Consider the following 19,081-nt stretch of genomic DNA (forward strand, 5'->3'; position numbering starts at 1 on the left):
TGTTTGATCAGCCGCATTCTTCTTCAGTTTTGAAACATCTTTCTCTCCAGAGTTTCCTCGCAAAACATTCGAGAGCTCAATAATATCCATCGACAGACGCTGCTTTCTGAAAGGTTTGTGGAGCATGGCGGCCCCAAGCCCCAGTCCTCCGTGTTTTACACGTCGTCCTGCTTGAATTTACATGAATGTGAGATTCAACACATCGTTTTGTGTTTAACGGCAGAACGTCTCCATGGAAGCGGCAGTAGTTGGGGGTAGTTAGCGCGCCGGGCTGCCAGTCGTTGGTGTTTTTTGTTTGGTTGAGTCAGCAGTGAGGAATTAGAAGTCAGAAACGTGGACTTGGGATCGGGAATTCACAGGTTCAAATTCAGCAGCGGATGTGTCACTAGTGGGGCTCCCTGAGCATGACCCTTGACCCCATCAGCTCCCTGCCGCAAATCCGCATCCAGGAAACAGGTCAATTTCTCCCGGGAGATCAATAAAGTTTACAATAGGAGAACAGGGACATTCATACAGACCTCCAGGACCAGGTCTGGACCAGGACCAGAACCTCTGCTTCCTCCTGCCGTGGTGCTCATGAGCTGGAGCAGCGTTTTCTAAAACAGACCGACTCATTAAAAGTAGACGCAGTGATTTGAATTCCTCTGTTGTTAATTTCTCCTTCAGAAACAGTGACCTTCCCTCTGTCCATCCGCTGCCGATGTTTCCTCTGAGCTGCAGTCAGTCGCCATGAAGCCACAGATCAGTGATGTTTCTGCTCCGCAGCAGACTGCAGCAGATATAAATGTCTTCATTGATTTCCCCCCGCTGGCCGTCAGTTCCTCCAAAGCGTGTTTGAAACCTCCCCTTCTGACGCCACGGCTGCTTTCATTCCTGTGGCTGGAAGAAAACTGGTTGAAATGATGCAAACCTGCTCTGGATGTGTTTTGTCCCGATGGCCAGAGGTCGACTTTAAAATTAATGTAGAAGTGCTCATATAGAAGTGAGCAGCTTTTGGAGCGTAGCGGCTCGGCCTGAGCGGCTCCTGCGGAGTCGATACAGCGGCCCTGCTAACCCAATAAGAAAGCTGTGTTTCCTTTCACCTGTTTGAAGTGTGTGTGGAGGCGACCTGAGCCTTTAACCCCTCACAGATCAAACCTTCACCGCCGCTGTTGAGTCAGTGACGCAAAGAAAAAAACCCGACAGGCTCTTGGCATCTGATGTGCAGCCGCTCGTATTCTGCCTTTACAAACAATATCAGGCTCACGTTTGGCCGAAGTTCTGAGAAATGCCATGTAGCCACGCCCACGACGGGCACAGTTCCCCAAACTCCTTTTGTCTTGGTTTGCTTTCAGAGTTTTAGCAGGTTTAGTCACCAAACAGGCTCGTTTATGAAGATTCTCTACTTCTACACTCATAGGAATGTTTGATTCTGAAATCATGGCTGCTACATTTCAAGTCAAAGCATCGTCTTTGGGTTTTGGCTTGAGAGAAGTTTCAGGATGTAGTTAAACATGTTGGGCCACGGGTCGTTTTTTTAGCCGTTTGTTGCTGAATTTTTGGAAGTTCAGTCTCTGGAAGGCCGTGGTTCTCGATCATGAGTCAGGACTCAGACGCTCTACAGGTGAAACAGGAAGTAGCTCCATCCAGCTGCTGCCTGAGTGCCGTAAACCATTTCCTGGTGAGTTTCCTGCCTGTCCTTCCCTCAGCCTGCCAGTCACAGCAGTAGCCACTGAAGAAACCGCCACAATACCGCTATAGAGCCGTCAGTTTCCCTTCAAGGTTGTCAGAAGAATTCTGACAACTTTCCGTTGTATTATAGGTTGTCATGCAAGTGTAGATGATCAAATACTGCACTGAAACTCTGAAACCCTGCATTTCCGAGGCCACCGAGCCTTTTTCAGGCAGTGTTTCCAGATATTAATTCCTTGGAACTCCAAGAATGAGCATGTGTTTGAACCTTTGCGTTCTGCTGTGATCTTTTAAATGATAAAAAGCTTCAGGTTACCCTCAGGTTGAGTTTTATTTTGAAAAGCGCTTCCGCCCCAGCGCTGTTTCTTTCTCTCTCTCTCTCTCTCTCTCTCTCTCTCTCTCTCTCTCTCTCCGTGCATCGTTTCGCCCTTGTTACAGTGATGTTGTTGGAACGGAGGAAGTCTTTGCCGGCGTCCTCACGGCAACACGGAGGCCGGCCGGCCGGCCCTCGCCTCCTGAAAGGCTCTCCCGGGCTGTGGGAACTGTTCCCGCTGCGACCGCGCCCGTTTCGAAAGTGTATCCCGGCGTTTGTGGAACCAGAAGCTGGGTAAATAATTCTTAACGCCCCGGCTTCATTTTTCAATCTGAGCGGAGTGGCCAGTGGACATGGGATCCTGCAGACGACCCCACTGCTCAAACAGCTGGCCGCCGTTTGTGTTTTCCCATCAAACACCTCTCTCTGATATGAAATGCCAAAGAATGCAAACAACGGCCGGAGGACGTCACACGCAGAGGCGCCAATAATCATCCAGGACTGGCTTTCTTCACAGAGACCTGCTGGATCGACACTTTGATTCCCGGCAGACTGAGATGATCAGCTGTATTGATTTCCACTATTGGGACCGATCCTGTAACATTACAGAGAATTAAATGCTCTTTAAGGCCACACTGTCAGAGACACATTCAAAGACAGAAGTTTTAATTCCTCTTGAGCGTCGGGGTTGTTTTCCTGGATGGGGAAAGAGCAGCTGATTCGTTCTGAAGCTGTCTGAAATGATCCCAGTACCAACAAATGGAAAACGTGAGCAGAATTCCAAGGTGTGTTGCCGATTCATTGATGCGTCTTGGTTACTCCTGCTCTCTGTGGGTGAGAAATCCATCCAGGTTTTCTGTCTCCTGTGGCTTCTCCTGGGATTTCCTGGTAATATCCGCAAACCGCGGTGTTCTGAGACGCAGGGATTCCTACTTTACCGATAGACAGCCTGCTGAGGTGTGAGAGCAGCTCTTCAGTGACGAGGCTTCTCATAATCATGCATCACATTTAAAGAAACTCACATTTGGTCTTAATCTAATGTTTCTAGAGTATTGTTCTGTGTGTGTGTGTGTGTGTGTGTGTTTCTGCCTATTTCGTTGAAACTCGCTTCGTTTTCAGCACGTTGCTGTGTAAATGTGGAACTTTCCTGAAACGCTGTGTGAATGGGTTCTCCGTGTTCTCCGGGGACATCAGGACCTGCTGCAGTGAAACTCATCGATTGAGGGAGATCGTTCCTGAATGTACGCGTTTGTTCTTCACACTAACTGGGTGCATCTCAGCAGCAACACATTTGAATGCATTTGAATGTAATTCAACTCCAATTGATCCATAAAGCACTTTGAAAACACATGAAACAAAGTGTGCGCAGATTTTTAGATATATTTACCTATGTACAGCAAAGTGCAAAATAAAATATAGTCAAAGCTGAGAAAGCGATAAAGGACAATGATAATAAAAAACAGGGGCAGAGTAAGATTACTTTTAAGCTCAACTCAACTCAACTTTATTTCTATAGCACTTTAAAACAACTACAGCTGACACAAAGTGCTGTACAAAGTCAGAAAATATATAAGTGCAAGTGCAAAAGTAGAATACAATAAAAACAAAGAAAACAAAAACAACAACAAAAAGACATTTAAATAAACATCGAAATTCAATCTAATTCCTCATAAAGAATTTAGTAAAGGTACTTTCTCATTTCTTAATGATGAACTTGATCTGGAGGGTCAAACATAAGGCCCGTGGGCCAAAACCAGCCAGCAGGAGGCTAGAATCCAGCCCACTACATCCACTACCTGGATGCTGTCAGACCAGGCACGCTGTCAGGGGGGGAGTTTGTAATATTGCCCAGAATGCAACAGCTGCAGAAGTTTCCAGATATTTCTCTGGATTCACACCACAGGGTTTCATTAAAACTGGCATTATGTTGAGCTTTGACTCATTTTTTTGGTTGTAATTGTTTGGTTTTTGTGAAGATGAAGACATTTTCATCATACATTCTGGGGAGGCTGGCTTCCCTTGGCGGGAATTTAATCAGCTGGCAGAAACGCAAACGGTTCCATCGAGGAAGAGTGGAAGAGGCACAGCAGAGGTTGATCCTGCTGCATTCAGATCAGAGAATGTGGTCGAGGCGAGGAGCACAGGAGGCAGAATGAGGGTAGATACAGGAAGGTGTCTCTGTAATTAAGACAGTAATCCTCATTCCAGCGAACAGCTTTTCACCGACTGAAGACTACACTGTAGATCTCAGCTCCCCGCAAACCTGACGGCCGTCCGCTGGATATGGAGGAGGGATTAAAACCCAGACTCCCTGCAGGAACGTGACTGGGGCAGACAGTAGTTGTCTGCTTTTCTCCAGGTTCAGTAAGTCAGTGCTGGGGATTTTTCTTCTTCTTTTTCCTTTTTCGTGGCCTCAAAATGACAGTTCCCCTCACGTCTTCGATGCACGTGGATAAAGCGTCTGTCAGACTCCTCCAGAATAACAGTGAACACCAACCATCAACTCCAAAGTCCCCCGTTAAACCTCTTTAAATATATATTCGGTCACTTCATCTCATCGTTTGTTCTCCTGTAATTTCTCTGTGAGAACGAATCAGCTGCTTTGCTCGTAATTAATTTTTAATCTTTTGGTTTTAGAAGTTTGTTCAGCTTCCAGTGTTTTTCTCACATATAGTTTGGTACTGGCTACAAGAGTTTGGTGACAGAGCTTCTATTTTAATGAAGAATTATACCTCAATCAGTGATATCAATGTGTTTCAGCGTGATTCACATTAGAGCTTAAATACATTAAGAAACCGTTTTCTCTAATAGCGCCTGATTGAAGATGCACTCAGTTCCTAAAAATAGCAGCACTTAGCTGCAGAGCTGCAGTGAGTCATGTTGACAGTTCCCACCTCTTTAACAATCCTCTGCAAACCTGCCTGGCAGCAGGTTCATCTGAGAGGAGCAAGGCCGACACCCAGCTCAGCATCCTGTCTTTCTCTCAGGCTGTTGTGACGGAAATTTCTGTTGTCTTCATGCCAGCTGTCTTCACGCCACGTTTCAGCCCAAGACGAAGCACTTCAGCTGTTCGGCTTCAGGAAAGTTTTGCGTTTTCATGGCAACATTTTGAAAAGAGGCCCGTTCTCAAAAAAACTGCATGTTTTGGTGTGTCGGTGAAGGAGCAGAGATCAGCCACCGTTTACTAATGTAAGAGAAGGGAACCTGTTCTGTTCTTTAAAGATCTGATGAGTAAAGAGAACTAAAAAAGGTTGTGAATAAATGACAAGCGATTCAAAAAGTCATCAGAAGATCTGAAAACATTGAGTGAACTTGAAGAGCGAGGAAACTCATCCCAAGAGGCTCGAAGAATCCCAAACTGTAATAAACTGTAATCCTGGGATCTTTACAGAACAACGAAAGGCTTTTTCAGGCAGCAGTAGTGTTTTTCCTTGTAACCGCAGTTGTTTTAATGAACTGTGTTGTGACTGGTAGTCTGAACTTTACAATCCAACTCTGTTCGGATCAGCACCAAACTGAAGGTTCCTCTGATTAGACCTGCGTGGGAAGATGCACGTGGAGAAAGAATTCCCTGTTTCAGAATCAACCTTTTGACATTTTCACTGAAGCTCGCTGAGTTTTTGCTGCAGTGTTTGTCATCCAGTAATGAGATTATCTGTGAATTTGTTTTAGGTTAGCGTTTGATAGCGACTGTCTTTCTCTTCATCTTGATATTTTGATGGTACGATCAGTGTGTGAGACATCATGTAAACTTTTTCATCAATGCAGTCGGCTCCTGGAGAAAAATCACACATGGCGGGCATCGCCTGTTCACCCAGCTGCTCCTCCTCCCCCCTGCTCGCATGACCAAGCAGCATCGTTGGAGATATTTTCCACATTGCCTCACGTCTTCAGAAGTATGAACCCCGGACGCTCCTGATGGCTTCTTTCCACGTGAAACCTGGTGGTAATTAGCCGATCCGCCCGGAGCCGAGCTGAGCCGAGCCTCGGCCAAGGAATCTGGAAAAGACCTTGGGAGCAATGAGCAATGTTTTGAATCCCAAGAAGGCCTGAGCGGCGTTCCCATCTGACACTGCAGTGAATCACCGCAGCCTCATAGTATCTGGCCGGGGTTCAGGAGCTGCTTTCTTCTTTCCGTCCGCCCGTCCGTCCGTCCATGCTGTCTGCTGGAACCGGCCGGAATACTCTGAATTCTTGTAGCTTGTTGTGAGCCGACATCCACTGTGTCCTTTATGGAGAAAATCCTCTCCAGGAAAGGAAGGCTTGCAGCTGTGCAGACGCCAGTGGAGCCAACAGTTGCAACACTTTTACTTTTCATCGCCCGCCTCCTCGTGTTGGAATCTGAGAGGTGCAGTGGCGCTGCCATCATGGCTGGAAATTACACCATGAACATCAAAGAAATGCATTCCGTCATTACATAATGTTGCTTGGTCGGGGGGTGGGGGGGTTGAACTGACTCTGCAGTGTTGGAGAATTGGAGGGTTTGTAGTGTTTTTTTCTACCACTTCAGAGGCGTTCATCAACATCATGCTTTAGTAATCCACGATGACCAAACATCACGGCCATCTCAGCATAAAGCCCATTTTTGTGGAACATCTGTTGCAGAAAACAGTGAAATGTGCAAAAAGCTTTGGATTTGTGGTCAGGTGTGTTTCATCAAGTGACCCAAATCTGATTCTCAAGACGAGTCCTGAACCAACTGAAAAGCCGAAAACGTAGCGGAGGACGTGCGTTTGATGCTAATGTTGCGATGCCTGAGCAGTCCACGGCCCGTTCTGTGGATGCTTAGGCAGAGAAGGAGGGAAAGGGCCGTAACTGCATGTTATACATCTGCTGCAGAGAAGTCGTGTGACTTTTTCAACAGATTGTCCTCCTGTCATGTGTCCTCCGTGCTTCTCTTTTGTTGTTTTCAGTTCAGAATTGGCTTATTCTGAATTAAGTAATTCAGAATTCTATTCATGAGTTTGGTGTTTACATGGGAAAAACAAAGGATTAACTCCTCTCTCACACAGGGGTCTGTGAAGTGTTCTGATTGGACGGGCCGGCCGTGACGTAGTGACGTCTCCCCAAAGTAAACAGCGTCTTTCTTGTCTTTCTTTCTCAGTTAACTTTGACGCTTCAGCTTTGGAAACGTCCACGTTGTTAAGCTCCCGTCGATTCGCTTGTTTCATTACATCCAATTCTTCTAAAACTTCTAAATTAAAGAGTCTCCATACCAGTCAAAATGCAGACTGTGGGCCACCATCTTGGAAAATTGCATCATCATGACAGAGCAGAACGACCAGAATGAAGTTGCGCCTAATTTACATATAATTCAGCTTCCAAAGGAGAATAAACCCATCGGACTCTTTGGATTTAAACTTAGTTCTGAATGAAGTTTTCAGGCGTTTACATGGTCATTTTAGAGCAGAATTATGCTTTATTCGGATTTATAGAGGAATAAGAAGTCCCATGTAAACGCACGGAGTGTGTCCTAGTCTTGAGTGGCCGTGATTGAGACCCTGCACTCCTTTAACGTCTCGGCCACCCACACAGCCGCTTTAGTGTGTGTTACAGACAGAGGGTAAAGCTTATTACAGTGAATGAGTTGATGTAGTCAGGGTGTGTTTGGATGACCATGGGGTGATATTGAGGTTTACTGTGTGTTTTCAAGCACACACACACACACACACACACACACACACACACACACACACACACACACACACACACACACACACACACTATATTCACTCATTTTTAAAGTTTTGGCTTTGGGAAAATTGCTTCCATTATAATGGAAAGCAAGATTATTGTGAAAAAGCTCAGTAATTACTTAATTCAAGTATTCAGAACATGTGTCCACACATGGCTTCTTTCACGGAGTCACTTTAGTGAATAAATAAGGTTTGGTACGGGTTTATCACATTAATTTTCTGTCAGAAAACAACTAAATGCCTCCCTATGGCATTCTATCTCAGAAAAATACTTCTCCAAATTGTAAATTCAGGAACTTTAGCTGCACCGCTGTCAGCAGTATTGGAAATTCTACGGTTGAGTTTTGATGTTTTTCGACTGAAGCTAACCAAACACGCCATGAAGCATCTGTCTCAGGTCAGAATGGTTTCTGCTCTCTGAGTGGACTGGGGTCGCACTCTGCCGCTCTTTATCAGAAGTTTAGGGGAGTGAAGGAGTGGAAACAGTTTGTCACTTGGTCTCTCGGCGATGACATTGGGCTGTTTGTTCTTTCAGAGAAAGGGGGGGGGGAACGGATACAGGTCACCAAAATATATTAAACTCCCCGAAAGGAAATACAGTGAGCATTTCTTCCAGAAAGGCCGTTCGCACCCCCGGCATGAATGAAGCCTAAGTTTTGCTGCATGTAGTAACCGAGTGACCCCAACAAGGCCGGCCGTTGTCTGCAGAGCGACTCCCCCCACCCCCCCCCACCCCCAACCCCCATCCCGCCTTAAATCACACACAAACACACTCCACACACGCCTGATACTCTGCTGCTCAACAACAGATAAGCGGCGGAGACACACTGAGGCTATTTATGAGTGTAAACAGCGAAGCGAGGGGCTTTTCAAACCAGGGTCACGTCAGGAAGTCCATTCAGACTTCCAAGGAACTGGAGCCCTGAACTGCCGGGTTCTGTTTACCGGGCGCCGAATCACAGCGTCAGGCCAGCGGAACGCCGGATTCCTCCCCGTTTACGCCACAGCGGCTTGAAGACGGCGTCTGCGCTCTGAGAATTCAAATGATAATCCATCATCTAACGGTGATGATCAGCTACTCATCATCATCTTCATAACTGGCCGGTACAGATTGCGAGCCTGTTTCCATGACAACGGTTCCAAATATCTTTCCCATGTCATTTTCAGCGTTTCTGCCGTTGCTGTGTAAACGCAAAACTCCGGCGTTTTCTTCTGAAACCTCATGCATTATAGGAGGGTTTCATGATTCCAGTGAAATAAAAGGTGCTTTGAGTTGTGATTACCAAAAAGATGGAAATACTTAAAGAACATCAAGCACCAGCCTGAGCAGGAAAAGCATCCTGCTTTAATCTAACAGAAATATTTAAAAAAGAAGACTTTTTGAAGGACTGCTGAATTTGATAAATTCATAATGCTGCAGAGTGGAAACTGCTTTAAAACCCCGACTGTGATGTTGAGCAGTCAGAAGGTTTATCTTCCAGACGTGAGCCTCCAGTTGGCACTCAGGAGCGAGCGCGCCGTCACGTCGCTGAGCGCCGCCTGGGGATGTGAGCCAGCAGATATTCACCCTCAGACATTTTACTGCTCAAACCATAATGCTGCGTTTCTCCTGTTGAAATGAGTCAAAAGAAGTTCTGTGCCTGTGAGACGACGGGGCCGCGGTGGCGTTTCATGGTTTTGTTGGCTTTAGTGTGGAGTCGACCTGTAGGTGGTGGAGTTGGAATCTGAAAATGACCATGACCGCCTGTGTGGTGTCGGGTGTTTGTTTTCCTGAGCCGGAGTCGTCGGAGCTCTGCATATTGTGTTCTGATGCAGCACGGCGTCGTTGCTGTAAACACTTATTGTTGTTTGTCACTGTAAGCAGCAATCAGGGGGACTCGTCTGATTTGGATTGATATAAACCGTGAGGGATTCCTTTGATTCATTCAAGACTGAGTTCAAAATCACTCCAAACTTGAACTTTTGCAGAATCCATTTTTTTGTACACGTCTTGTTAAATGATTGTTGGAATAAACTGAATCTTATTGCCCCGTCATGACTCGTCCCTCTTTACTGCAACATCAGCACCAGGACCCTTGAGTCCTCTTTAGTGGATCTTTAGCCATGAAGAACTTCACTTTCTCAGCCAGGATCCAGAAATCATTAGTAAAGCTTCACTCTGAGCCCTGGTAGGAGCAGAAGGCCTAAAACTCCCCAGCAGCCCGTTAATGGAGGATCCAGCAGCTTCAGGTGGGCTGTGGGGAGTGAATGCCTTTAAAAAGCTGCAGCCCGGCTCGGCCGGGGCGCCGAGGCAGACTGCTTTGGCCAGCATCTTTTCCCCCCGTCCTGATAATTAGGCTGCTGTTGTTGCTGCTGTCACTGCTCATTTTCAGCCGTGTTGAGGCGAATGGAGAGACGCTGAAACGATGTAGCCTCGCTCATAAAAGCCGCTGCAATTACGCCGGGTTTTATATGTGGAAGGCAGTCGAAAAAAAAATTCCCTTACATGACAAGAAATAAATTGCCGGCCTGAAATCAGCTGCAGCTTGGGAGAACTTGTGCTTCACCGCTCACAACGTGAAAGAGGAGCTTCCTCATAAACGCCAGCATCGGATTCTGATGCACCTGATTTCAAACTGGCGCTTCTTGACCCGTACGGGATAGACTGAAGCGTCCTTATGCAGGCCGTGCTGCTGAAAGAATGAACAGAGGAGGCCTGAAGCGTCCCGCTAATGCAGAGCAGGTTGGAGGGAGCGCGGCCTCGGCGGATGGACTCGCCTCTTCTGCCTTCATGCATCAGTTCATGGTTTCAAGAGAATGTGTGTTAAAGCGTGAGATGACTGAAGCACAGAGCATTTCTGCTGAACCATGCTGATGGAACCAAGAGACCCGGGACCAACGGGCCGCGCTGCATATCCCAAGGGTGGCCGAGGCTGCGCCTGTTCCAAATCAGTGAGAATCAGATGGAACTTGTTGGAGGATCTGGACTGGGAGCCATGAAATCCTGCAGAAAGACATTATTCTCATTGGCCATCTAGTGAGCACGGGAAGAAGAAATACCGGCTGTGGCCGTGGTGCTCGAGTGCAGTGGCAGCGGCATTTCAGAAAACGTGTCTTTTCCCTGTCTACATGGAGACGGACCTCAACCAAAAGCTGTCTGTCCTTCATATCGGATCTCATGACACAAGAGTGAAAGCTTCTAACGATTTGTGTACCGACGCCGTGGAGATGTGGCGACCATCCCACTCACTCTGTACATCGCCCTGCGTTTCTCTGCCTCGGACGTCTCGGCCAGCTGTTCTTCCATTTCGGGGCCTGGATGCCTTGACGTGCACGGTCTGGCCGTTTCTCTTCCTCTGCAGCTCAGCAGTTGGATGAAATTTCCAGGATGGCCGCAGGAGTCCAGCCGCCGCCTGGTCACCGGTGCTCCTGCTGTCTTCACACTCCATTAGGCCATTCAGGGTTTTCCGGCTGACGGTGTGGAAATGGAGCCGTGTGGCGTGCGCCTGCTAACGCTGCTGCGAGTTGGCAACGGACTGAAAAATAGCAGGAGCAGATCTAACAGGCGACACCCAGACAGCTTGACCTGTCTCCCTGTCTCTCAGCTGCTCAGGCAACCTCATGAACAAAAACTGCTGTTTGATACTTTTAAATCCTCACTCTGCTCTTTTGATTTGGTGCTTTTGTTAGGAGATACAGTAAGATGTGAAGGTTGGACGGTGACGTAACCCTCAAATGGGTCATCTACCTGTCACTCATACTCTTTAATTAGCTCACCGACAGAAAGGTGAACTCAGTCTGACTCCATTCAGACAGTTTGAAGCTTCAGTCATAGATCTGCCTGATCAGTCCGCTGAGATGTTCTAGATAAATCTATCTGATCCATGAAGGTTCCACCTGGACCTTCCACTTCATCTAGGAACATCTGCTGGTATCCACTGTGGAGAGGCTCCTGCCTCCATCGGTCTGAACGGGAGATCGACCTGCTGACTGCTGGATAGGAACGCCACTGCTTGTCAGGCCGTTTGTCTCTGTAACTGGAAGTATCTCTAGAGAGATCAACGCCCCGGGGGGTCTCTCTCCTGTAGTCTCTTAGATGTTTGACGACGAGCTGAATGAGCTTGGTGAAGTTTTGTTTTATTGAGCTTTAAAAAAATGTCTTCCTCAAATTCAATCTTTTTGAAAAACTCTGCCCTCCATCTCTTTACTGGACCATCCCCTAGTGGACACACACACACACACACACACACACACACACACACACAGACACAAGTGTGTGTGGGGGGGTTGAAAACACAGCATCCACTATGAGCCTGCAGACTGGAGCATTTTTAACATTCCTGGTGATCGTTTTTGAAACGTTGCTGTCCCACTGCTCAGGGTTTCTGGTCAGCTGAGCAGGAGAGTCAGCTGCTCCGACCCTGAACCCAGAAAACACTTCTTTTTTTTTCTTTTTTTAAAGAGATACAAAAGCAGCTTTCTGAGTTTGTCCGTCCCACTTTTCTCTCACGCCGCTCCCTGCTTCAGCTATAAGTGCCGCTCTATCTCTGGCTCGCACGGCGCAGTGTTATGCTAATGGCTGCTCTCCTCAGTGAAGATGAGCAGTGTGTTTAATTTCAAATGCAAGGTACGGTATGTAGGCCAATCCCACAGTCTGCAGAAGATGAAAGGATTATATATCTTAATGTAAGACGAGGGCTATTGTTGCTATAATGCCTTCAGTATTTTTGGGACCTTTTCCCATAATTGAGGACGTTACATGCTTTCTTTGTTGTGTGTGTAAACGCTGGATGAAAGACTTATCGGGGTTTTAAGGATCTGTTCTTTATTTGCATTTCACACAGTAGATGTACTCGAGTGGTTTGTGATGGTTTTCTTTTTGCTTTTCAAAAGTAAAGCAGAATGAAATGTTTCGTGCTCTGATCAGGGCGTCGTTCGCGGGGAGACACCGCCTGCAGGTCTGGCAGTAGATTTCCACTCCGGGCCGCCGCCGTCTTGCTCCCGTGTCACTTTTAGCCGGCCTTATTGCCACCTTGCCGCCACGTGTGGGAGAGGGCGGTGGGCGGGGCTGGGAGGGGAGGGGAGGGGCTGCCGGCGGGGTCGGGGCGGGGTGAGGTGAAGCGAGGGGGTCTGGCCGCCGACCGGAGCACAGAGCGGTCCTAAGGAGCTGCTGCTGAGGGGAAGTCCTGTCTGTTTGAAGTACGAACCTCAGAAAGCTGTTTACTCATGACGGGAGGGGTCGGGGGTCGGCGGGTGGAGCGGGGGAGGGGAGGAATGCGCTCCACAATCCCAACACTGTGGCTGCCGGCTCTTCCTATTTATTTTACGCAGCGCTCCACTCAATCAGCGCGCCTGTCTGCGGCCCTCAACGTCCCTGGAAACATGAAAAACGAGCGGCGCGCTCGATTTCCAGGGATCCGCCAGCGCAGCCTCTGAATCCAGGATCAAATATTAAAACTAAGAAGTTTTTTGTCTCGACAGCACAACACTCTGCTGTGGGAGAACTGCGTTTCTGTTCCTCATCTTTTAATGTGAAATCTGAAAAGAAAATTGTGTGTAAATGGATTTAATGTGAGCCTCTCTCCCTCCTCGCTTGACACTAATTGCTTCAAATCTCTAGATAATTTTTGAGTAAGTCTCAGGCTCTGAAGTCGTTGAAGACTTGAGTCCAGTTTATGACCAGTTGAACTATTTTCTCCTTTCATGAAGCAGATTTGGTGATTTTGCTAAATTTCAGACCTCAGTTGTGAAACATCATTAACTTCGAGCACAACATATCTCAAATTCACTGTTTTCCAGATATCAGCCTATAAAACAACTGACTGAGCTGCAGTCGTGGTGCAACGCTTGATGTATTTCTAGGTTTGTAGTGAAGAGCTTTGAGCCTGAGAGCGAGGAGAGACGTGAAACACACCCGGCTCATCCTTCACAGCGGGACGCTTCCTCGTTCACTCTCTGTTTCGGTGGGGATGTGGAGTCACAGCTCCCTCAGTCCGGCTGTTCTCCGTGTTCTCAGGCAGATGCTGGTATTTTCAGTTCAGTCATGAGAGAAGTCAGCCTCACGGGCGCTGGAACAGGGTTTGTTTTGACTTCGCCCACGGCCAAACTTTCTCACACAGCAGAATGTCCTGGACACACACACTACCTGTGAGTCCGTGTGATCTCTGTTTGCTCGCCCTGGTTTGTTTGTTAACGGGCTCCGTGAACCTACATGAACCCAATTTTAGCTTGGAGGCCTTTCATGCTGGCATTTTCAAATATGACTGTGACCTCTGGTCTGTGCTTAATAATGACCTTCAGGCTTCAGGGAACCTCACACTAACTGGCATTAGTCCCAACAGAGTCACTCGAGATCCAGACTTCTTAGGTACATTCAACTCTGACCTTTCCTCACCTAAAATGAAGACAAACAACTTCCTGTAGTGTGAGAGTGTGAACAACAGGAAATAGAAACCTTCCCACGTTTGCTGAGTGTTATTTGACGACGGGCCTGTTGGTTGAGCCTGTTTCTGCTGATTGGGACTGGAGAAGCTGGTCCTAATTGTCTAACTGACCATCTTAATTATCTAGAGTAGGGGTGTCAAACATAAGGCTTGTGGGCCAAAAGCACCTCGCAGGACACCCCAAAAGGGCCAAACTACCAAGAAAATTTTTAAAATTTCAAAGAAGGCATTGTTTTTTTTGTTTTGTTTTTAGAGCAAATTTCTTAAGAGTAGTGGACACAGCACGATGCTAGCTAACAAAAGCGTGTTAGCTCACGTTAGTTTCAAAGCCTTGTCATTTTGGGCTTATTTGGCTTTGAGTCAGAATTGCTGTTTTCATCAGGTACTCTGCACCACAATAGAAAACCTTCAACTTAGACGTGATTCTGAGACAGTTTGACCGGTCTGTCCCGGTCCACCTGAAACCCTGAACTGAAACAGTGCGGCGCTGCTTTCACGCCACACATCGTCTGTAGATGAGAAGCCTTGGTTCTCCAGAGACCGCGTTTGGAAAGCCATCTGCTGCGCCTGAAAAGATTTGTGGAACTTTGTTTCAAGCAGCTCGGAGTTCACTGAGGGGGCGTCGTTCCTTCCCGTCTCGTTTCGGAGCCGAGATTATTTCAAACAAGAATGAACTGAAGCTGCAGCTCCAACCGAACTCAACAACCTGGAGACGTAATCACAGCCGGGCTCACGGCGGGTTTCCAGCTCCAGGCGAAGCAGGACGCGGCGGTGGCCCGTTTTCGGTTTTCATCCTCTCTGCAAAGCTTCAAGAACAATTTAGGCTTTTCATGATCCTCAAAGGTTGTTCCTTTGATGGAAAAGCTCCGCTGAAAGTGGAGTAGAAGGAGGAGTGTCTGACATTGAGTCTCATCAGGAAGACGGGATAAAGGGATTCCCATCAGCCCACTGGAGGTGTGACACAGACGGCCTCAGTCCTGACAGTGAGCACTTAAAGCAGTTTGAAGGGAGCATTAAGCGCCGGCGGCCGTTCCATCTAAAACCTAAGCGGTGGCAATTTCATGGTGTGGGAAAGGAGAGCCGGGGAAACTAAACTCTGCCTGCAGAGATCATTCACTCCATCTTCAAATCCGGTGAAGACGGGCTGTCGCGCTCAACTCAGATCTGATTCTGCTGTTATGTAACTGCAGAGGATAATCTCATCTGCAGGAGGACCCCTCAGATTGTTAGTGGGAGAGTTCCACTGCTGGGGATGAATCACAGCTGCCCTGATGACGCTTTGGCAGGATACATCCTGACAAACAACCACAGACGCACCCATGATACCAATACCAATATTAAGCAAAATTTTAATTAAAACAAGCCACTTCACATGAAACTGATAACTCAACAATATCAGAACCATGACTGAACTGGAGCTTTTTTTTTTTTTTTACACATTTTCCATTTTACATCAACCCTAACACACATATAGCAAGATGAAAATGGCTGCTTATATCGGTCCAGTTTTACTTTAGACCGACACTGATATGTTTAAAAATGAGAAATATTGATCTGACTGTGATATATGTGTCCTGATACAAAACCAAGACCTTGTTGCTGTGAGGCGGGAGCACTAACCACTGCACCACAGCAGTCACTGGTACAAAGTGTGCCGTGTGAATGAAACCTCTGAACTGGTTGTTCTCTTCTTCCTCCTCCTCCTCTGTCTGTCCACAGAACCGGAGCTCGGAGTTCCCGGGGTGCTGGACTCGGTAATCCAACAGGTCAATGACACGGTCCACCGCCGCCGCCGCCGCCGGGACGCTGGAGAGAATGACTACAACATCGAAATCCTGCTGGGGGTGGACGACTCGGTGGTTCGGTTCCACGGCAAGGAGCACGTGCAGAATTACCTCCTGACGCTCATGAACATCGTAAGTCCACTCCAGTCGCTGCCGGCGCCGCTTTGGAGCTTCATTGTGACTCGAGTGTCGTTGGGTGGATGAAGCTCCGTGAGATCCAAACAGGAAGTCTCGTACTTTCATGTTCTGTTTGATGAAACTCTAAAACTGCACTTGAACTACTGAAAATGTAAAACTGTCACAGTGTTTTTGGTGTCTGTTTACATGAGAGTGGTGTTTGGAGTCCTGGTCCAGATTCTCCTGGGCCTGGTCCAGATCCTGGTCCTGGTCCGTAGACAGATCTCTATTGAAAGGACATCTCTGTGTGTTGAACTTTCCACTACACACTAATCTGTCTCTGTCTTCGTCTCCCGCTGTTGTTTGACATTAACGCTTCCCCGTGGCGTGGCCCCGCCCCCTGGATATACGACCCCATTAACAGTTTGTCTTCATAAAAAGCAATCAGAGCTCCTTTTGTGGGAGCGATCCCTCCTTTCCTGCCCCCTCCCTCTGTGCTGGTTATGCGGTTATGCTGCTTTTGTCTGTTATTACATGCACGGCTGCTCACTTCATATACAGTCTATAAGAAACCCTGCAATCTGCAGTCCCGTTCAGCTGAATGCAGCCCTGATTGATTTCTCATTGTTCGACGACATTTTCTTTTGCTTCTTTTGTTGGCGTTTCTCATTTTCCTTGAAGACCCCCTCATTTCCTCTACTTACGCCGGCGCCGCGGTCGTGCACATGCTGCTGGCCGCCGATAATGCACCCGTCTCTCCTGCGCCTTCCCTGATCAATAGCTGGCCGCTGCACATCTTTCATCTTTCACCTCAGTGGCTGTAAGGAGTTGCAACGAAGAGCGGTTTTCTCTTTTTAATGGACGGATCTTGTTTGGGGGGGGGGGGGGCGTGTCGCGGCTCCGTTCCTGGCTTTTTGATCCTCTGCTGCCATTTACCTTCAGCACTTCCCTGCGTTGTCAGATGTTTAGCCGATCGATCCTCTGCGTAGAGGTTGTGAAGTTCAGGATGGGAGTTTATCTCCAGCGTCACGATTGAGTCGGTGTTTTCTGTCGAACTTCATTGCACTGGGGAATTTTTTTTACATTGAAAAAGAAATACCAACTCAGTACTTTGGTCTCAGCTGATCAGTCGTCAGGATTATCTCACAGCCGGCCTTCGACTCGCCACAGTGACAGGAGCCTCTGAAAAATGCAGTTTTCTTGTACTGGGGTGTCAGACAGCCAGCGCAGTGTCAGCAGTGCAGGACTGCTCCTTGACTCAGAGTTGATCAGGTTGTTGGTTCGCTTCTCTTCCCAAAGCCCAAACCAGCCGATGCCAGATTGTCCGATTACGGAAAAGACCTGCAGCCTTATTGTCATTTCTGAGGTTTTCCATCAAACGAAATTCATCTGGAGCCACAAAACATGTCTATCATTTAAAAAAAAAAAAAAAACTTACCTACTAAAACTCAGATTGCATTCATAAAGCTTCGTAGCAACAATTTGGACTTTTTTTAAATTTCTTTTTGCTTTTGCAGCTAATTTTTACAATTTTTCCCATGGATTTATCTCAGTTTAGCCAATTATAGAACCGTTTTTTTTCTGTATTACTATTACTTGTTGTTGTTTGACTGTTTTTAGTGATTTGAGCTATTTTACCTGTTTGTCCTGCATTTTCTTTTTTTTTTTTAGGCGTTTTATCCGTTTTCAACATTTCTGGCCGTTCTTCTGTCTTTAGCTATTTTTAGACTGGAGATTTGACTACTTTTGAAAATCTGCGTGTTTCAGGGAGTTTGCAAAGCCAGGATCAGGCAATGGAGTGGATCACAGAATCATTCAACAAGCTGTAGCTATGAATACATGATAAAGAATGAGATCACAATAAAACTGACATTTTTAGTATTTGAAGCCGTTTCACTGTTTTTGGTATTCTTTAAACTTATTTTCAAATTCGTGACTTGTGATTTTTAGAGCTTTTGTTCTGAAAACATGAAACTGAAGAATTTCGAAAGGGCGTGAGGACTGTTTTTGGTGCTGGCAGTGCAGCGCAGGTCACACTGTGTTTCCCATCGTGACCGCCATCCTGACCCGTATCCCAGCCTCCGATCTCAGTTTTGAGGCGAACGTGGAGAATGGAGCTGGCGGTCTGGATTGCTTTCCCCGTCCGTGCTCTCCGCCTCGCTCCGAAGAGAGACTGCGGGATTTTCAGCCATCATCCAGTCATTAGATGCAGTACGAGACAACCGGTCGGGGTGTGAGTGTGTGGAGGAGGAGCGCTTTGATGCGAGCCGATCCACGTGTGAGATAATGTGCAGAGCAGATCAGAGTGCAGCTTCTGCCAGAGGGAGCCGAGCGGCTCTCCGGGGAGATGCGAGCTCAGGATCAGTGTTTATCCATCTTCTTTTGTCGACCGTCTCAGGCCACATCTGGGCAGAGCCACAGCTGGGAGCCCAGCCGGATCGCTCCCTGGAGAAGTGGGTGTGCTATGTTTTCAAGCCTTTCATTTTCTCAAAAATCAACAGTGCGCCTTATGTGTGAAGCAGCTGGCTCGTAGATACTGATAAGTGGTGCATCATGGGGGATTTGGAAGTGTCTTTACACAATGCTGACAGGTGCATATAGACCCTGGACTAGACCACTGCTGCTGGTTCTGGAGGAGCCTCATGGTCCTGTTCACCAGATCAGATCATGTTTCCAGCTCTGGTCTCTGCTGATGCAGTGAAATGAGTCAACTCAGTGGGAAATCACTGGAGCAGACCGAATCAGACCCACTCTTCTGTCACCGCCTGTCACATCAGTCCATAATCCTGATTGCTAATTAGCTTAATTAGCCTCTCTGATATGTACAAACCCACAGAGCGATCGGAGACGCTGATATGTTGACTGGCTGGACTGGTGCCAGCCGTGCGCTCAGTCAGACAGGAATACCGCCCACTCTGCCTTCAGCGTTCCAAAGGTCACCTGTCAGTAAAATGAATGCTGTTTTTGCTTCCAGTACTGAAAAAGAATGGTGTGATTCAAGTGTGAAATACTTCATAGTGAGGACCTCTGCAGATGGAATGATTAAATGATGAGTTACAAGTGTTTTCTTTATCATAT

At 47.3% G+C, this 19,081-nt stretch overlaps 1 protein-coding gene across 1 annotated transcript in view; it reads left to right on the forward strand.

The window, feature by feature from the left end:
* Positions 1-19,081, forward strand: part of adamts3 (ADAM metallopeptidase with thrombospondin type 1 motif, 3) — a 128,668-nt gene that overhangs the window by 38,888 nt on the left and 70,699 nt on the right. The window contains exon 5 of the mRNA XM_030105563.1: positions 15,822-16,018. Within this exon, the coding sequence (XP_029961423.1) occupies positions 15,822-16,018 (197 nt within the window). The remainder of the gene's footprint in view (positions 1-15,821; positions 16,019-19,081) is intronic.

Source organism: Salarias fasciatus, chromosome 12 (assembly GCF_902148845.1).
Source record: "Salarias fasciatus chromosome 12, fSalaFa1.1, whole genome shotgun sequence".
Classification (NCBI taxonomy): domain Eukaryota; kingdom Metazoa; phylum Chordata; class Actinopteri; order Blenniiformes; family Blenniidae; genus Salarias; species Salarias fasciatus.